Source organism: Sturnus vulgaris, unplaced genomic scaffold, assembly GCF_052056855.1.
Source record: "Sturnus vulgaris isolate bStuVul1 unplaced genomic scaffold, bStuVul1.hap1 Scaffold_155, whole genome shotgun sequence".
Lineage (NCBI taxonomy): Eukaryota > Metazoa > Chordata > Aves > Passeriformes > Sturnidae > Sturnus > Sturnus vulgaris.
The window spans coordinates 1,249,257-1,253,643 of record NW_028276072.1 but is presented as its reverse complement, the minus strand read 5'-3'; the positions used below and the strand labels follow the sequence as shown (position 1 = coordinate 1,253,643).

General features: G+C 50.5%; 2 protein-coding genes across 2 annotated transcripts; both read right to left on the bottom strand.

Moving 5' to 3' along the window:
• Positions 1 to 257: 257 nt before the first annotated feature.
• LOC148219316 (olfactory receptor 14I1-like) lies at positions 258 to 4,016 on the bottom strand. Its single transcript, XM_088157709.1, has 3 exons — positions 3,891 to 4,016; positions 1,670 to 1,986; positions 258 to 560 (listed from the first exon to the last, which is right to left on the bottom strand). The coding sequence occupies exons 2-3, from the start codon at positions 1,961 to 1,963 to the stop codon at positions 453 to 455; spliced, it is 402 nt and encodes a 133-aa protein (XP_088013835.1). The 5' UTR covers positions 1,964 to 1,986; positions 3,891 to 4,016; the 3' UTR covers positions 258 to 452.
• LOC148219317 (olfactory receptor 14J1-like) lies at positions 587 to 1,618 on the bottom strand. The gene has a single exon (XM_088157708.1). It carries the CDS (start codon positions 1,616 to 1,618, stop codon positions 977 to 979), a length of 642 nt encoding a protein of 213 aa, XP_088013834.1. The 3' UTR covers positions 587 to 976.
• Positions 4,017 to 4,387: the final 371 nt, after the last annotated feature.

Below are 4,387 nucleotides of genomic sequence, written 5' to 3'. Positions count from 1 at the left end.
GCCATGGGGAAGGTGCTTGGCCAAGGCAAAAGGAGGCTCCCTGTGTGCCCTGCTCCCCTCTCCCTGAGCTCCTGAGAGCTCTGCAGCCCCTCCTGCCATCCCATCTGCCCAGGCCAGCACAACAGCCCTGGCCTTGGGGCCCTCCAGAGCTGCTCCTGCTCCAGGCCCAGGGCCCATCCCAGAGCTGGGGCAGCCACAAAGCTGTGCCCATTTCTGATCCTTCCTTCTCTCATGAGGATAGTAAAACATTTTTAAAATGTGGTTGCACGGTCATTTATTTCACCTTAATGCAATGTGAGACCCCCTTCTTACACAATGTCTCTGGGTCACACAAGAAGGGTTGTAAGTAAGTAACTAGATGGGGGTGAATAATAGCATTTCTTTTAATATAACAGAATCAGAAACCGAAAAAAAATATATATAAAAGCAGACATGGCCTCTCATGATGTGCATTAGGAGCTGCTGACAGAGGAAAGAAGGCCTTCTGTGGCTTCTGTTGGTGGGATACCTCCACTGGATTCCATGTGCCCACCAAGCCACTCAATCACTCCCCTCCTTGGCTGGACAGGGGAGAGAAAATAATACAGAATACAACTCATACGTTGAGATAAGACAGTTTTCTATAGCAAAAGAAGTTTTTACATGCATCAGCAAAAAGAAACAAAAAAAATAAAATTTTATTCTCTACTTCCCCTCAGCAATTTATGTTCAGCCACTTTCCAGGAAGCAGGAATTCAACAGGCAGAGGTTGATCGGGAAGGAAAACACTGTAAAATAGGGAATGCCCCCAGTTCACCCTCCTTTCCTTAGCTTTTATACACTCTGGAATATTGTTTTGGTTAATTAGGGTCACTGGGCTGGTGTCCCTTCCCAGGATCTGACCCTCTCTCAGCTGCTTGATGGAGAGAGAATGCTGCAAGACAGCGCTGATGCTGTGCCAGCTCTACACAGCAGGAGCCAAACCAGGGGTTTGTTTCTATCTCCTTTCTGCTTCCCAATGCAAAGCAATGTGAGGGTTGTTATGGGAAAATGAAAGGGCTGAAAAGCATCCAGTCATGGCTTTCCTGAGAGCTTCTTTGAGCTCCTGGTTCCTCAAGCTATAAATGAGAGGGTTCAGGACTGGAGGCACCAGTGAGTACAAAACTGAAACTACAAGGTCTGTTGCTGAGGATGAGATGGAGAGGGGCTTCAGGTAGACAAATGTGTCAGTGCTGAGGAACAGGGAGAGCACAGCCAGGTGAGGGAGGCAGGTGGAAAAGGCTTTGTGCCGTCCCTGCTCAGAGGGGATCCTCAGCACAGCCCTGAAGATCTGCACATAGGAGAAAACAATAAACACGAAGCAGCCAAATCCTAAACAGAAAGTGACCACAAGAAGGCCAACTTCCCTGAGGTTGGAGTGTGACCAGGAGAGTTTGAGGATGTGTGGCACTTCACAGAAGAACTGGCCCAGGGCATTGCCCTTGCACAGGGGCAGGGAAAATGTATTGGCTGTGTGCAGCAGAGCATTGAGAAAGCCACTGGCCCAGGCAGCTGCTGCCATGTGGGCACAAGCTCTGCTGCCCAGGAGGGTCCCGTAGTGCAGGGGTTTGCAGATGGACACGTAGCGGTCGTAGCACATGATGGTGAGAAATGAAAATTCTGCTGCAATGAAAAAGGCAAAGAAAAATACCTGAGCAGCACATCCAGCGTAGGAGATGTGTCTGGTGTCCCAGAGGGAATTGTGCATGGCTTTGGGGACAGTGGTGCAGATGGAGCCCAGGTCAGTGAGGGCCAGGTTGAGCAGGAAGAAGAACATGGGGGTGTGCAGGTGGTGGCCGCAGGCTACGGCGCTGATGATGAGGCCGTTGGCCAGGAGGGCAGCCAGGGAGATGGCCAGGAAGAGGCAGAAGTGCAGGAGCTGCAGCTGCCGCGTGTCTGCCAATGGCAGCAGGAGGAAGTGGCTGATGGAGCTGCTGTTGGACATTTCTTCATTCTGTGTATTGTGGACTGTTAAAAGAAAACATTGACAAGCTGGGACAGATTTCTTTGAGTCAATCCTGTGCAATTAAATTAGAAATCCTCTCAAAACTATTTCTCTTCCTGTTAGTGAACCTGAGTAAAAATTTCATTCTTGAGTTCGGATTTCTGCTGCTGCTGAGTTAATGCCTCATCTGCAGCATTGCTCTCCACCTGAACTCTGAGGAGTCCAGAGGGAAAACAGGGCTCCCTGTGCCCCAGTGCAGTCAGACCTCCTGGTCTTACACAAGCATCTATTGCTCATTTCACCTCCCTGTATTTCTGGAAAATCATACTTAAAACTGACTGGAAAGATAAAGTTGTGTTGGGAAGGATGAATTAGGAAAACCTTATAAATACAAGTGCCTAGCAAAAGACTTTGAGAATATGGAAAATATAAGTGAAATAGAAATGATAGCAATTTTCGACTGTGTGGCTGAAAGCAACTGAATGCCTGAAGGCCCCTTTGTTTAGATAATGTTAGATGCTGCAAATACCAAGAAGAAAACGACATCCTCCCTAGGCATGGCAGGAAGGGTCCCAGATAAAATTTAGAGATAAGAAAAGCAGAAAAACATGGTAATATAGTGATTCCTATAGGTTGCATGCAAATGTTAGAGAATTTGTATCTTGTATTAGATTGGTTAGTGGAAATTAGAATATTCAACATAGAAGATTTAATGTATTGTAAGCGGGAAAATCACTCTCTTATGCCCTTACTCTCTTCGTTCTTACTTTCTTAAGCTCTCTTCTTTTACTCTCACTCTATCCCTCTCTCTGCCCTGCTCTGAGCTGCGGCTGCAGTTCCCAGCAGGGGCTTATATAAACCCACGCCCAACGAAATAAACTGCAAACTTCAAGACTGGAATAAAGAGAGTGCCTGAGTTTGTCCCAGCCGTCCCAAGGCAGCGATTCCTACAAAGTTGACTCCTTTGAATGGTCGGGTTTTTAAGTAAGTTACTGTAAACCCTCTCTTTCCTTGTGCAGCTGGGCAGGAGGGTATCCAGTGTTCATGTTGCTCTCTGCTGCCTAGAGTTGTGGCTTCTAAGAGCTGTTTCTCTCTATCTAAGACTTGTCCCTGCCGTTGGTGCCAGAGCCCAGCCCAGCCCTGGGGTCTCAGCTCTGCCCTGCACACCCCTCCCAGCACAGGGCACTGCCCAGGGCCATCTCCCTGCCAGCAGGGCCTTAAGGTCAGCTCACACAAACTGAGATGCTGCAAGCCAAGGTGCTGCTGCTGCTGTCTGTAGGCACAGGAGGGTGAGGAGGCACTTTGTGAGGGAGATGGGAGGCACATCTGCTGATGCCCAGTGGGACAGTGCAGGAGTGTCAGTGACACAGACACACCTGACAGCCCCTTTGCCTTGCCTTGAGGAGAAAGCTGAGAGCAGCCCTGGCCATGCAGCACCATCTCCACAGCAGGAGGAATCTGCCCTGATGGGGGTGGCTCCTTCCACCTCCAACTTCTCCCCACAGTCCATGGGGAGCTGCCAGGCAGGCTGAGAGCTGTCCCTGGCAGGTGGCACATGGCCTGGGCTGGCCAAGAGCCCTGAGGGCTGCAGGAGCTGCTCTGCAGGACAGCCCTGGGCAGCCCTGGCTGCAGCCCCAGCTTCAGCCCCTGCAGCCGTCCCTGGCAGCAGGAGCCATCCTGCCCTGTCCCTCTGACGGTGCCCAGGGCAGCCCCGCTCTGCAGAACATCATCATCATCATCATCATCATCATCATCATCCTCCTCCTCCTCCTCCTCCTCCTCCTCCTCCTCCTCCTCCTCCTCCTCCTCCTCCGGCTCAGAGAAACTGGGAGAGTCCTCCTGACACATCCCCCGGCCGTGGGCTGTGCTGGCTCCAGGAGATCCCTCCAGGAGCACAGGGGACATTGCCCTGCACCCACACACTCACCATGTCCAGGAATGTGAAGATGTTTCCCCAAGTGCAGTCTCAGCTCAATGTCTTCCCAGTCCTGATTGCCTTGAGCCTGTCTGTGCCTGGCTCCTGTGCCCTCAGTGCCTGCAGGCAGTGCCCTCAGCCCTGCTGGGCTGGCAGAGGAGCTGCTCCTCAGCAGAAATGTCTTTTTGAAGCTTCTCTTGGTTTACCTTGGGAGCTGCCTCTGTGCCAGGAGCCCGGCCCAGCTCAGCAGCACAGACACAGCACAAGGACTTTAATGAATCCTCTTGGTTCATTAAATATTTACATTATAATCATTCCCTGAGAGAGTGTTCCAAAAACTTCTCAAGAACTCAAATTAAAATGCTGAAGTTTCTAGAAGTTTTAATGGGTCCCACTGAGGGACACAACTGAGAAAACGTCCCCAGGTTCCAGTTAGAGCAGGAAATTCGAGGCAGAGATGACAGATGAGGACATAGAAATGTCAAGTCTTTCCCTTTTGACACCAACTC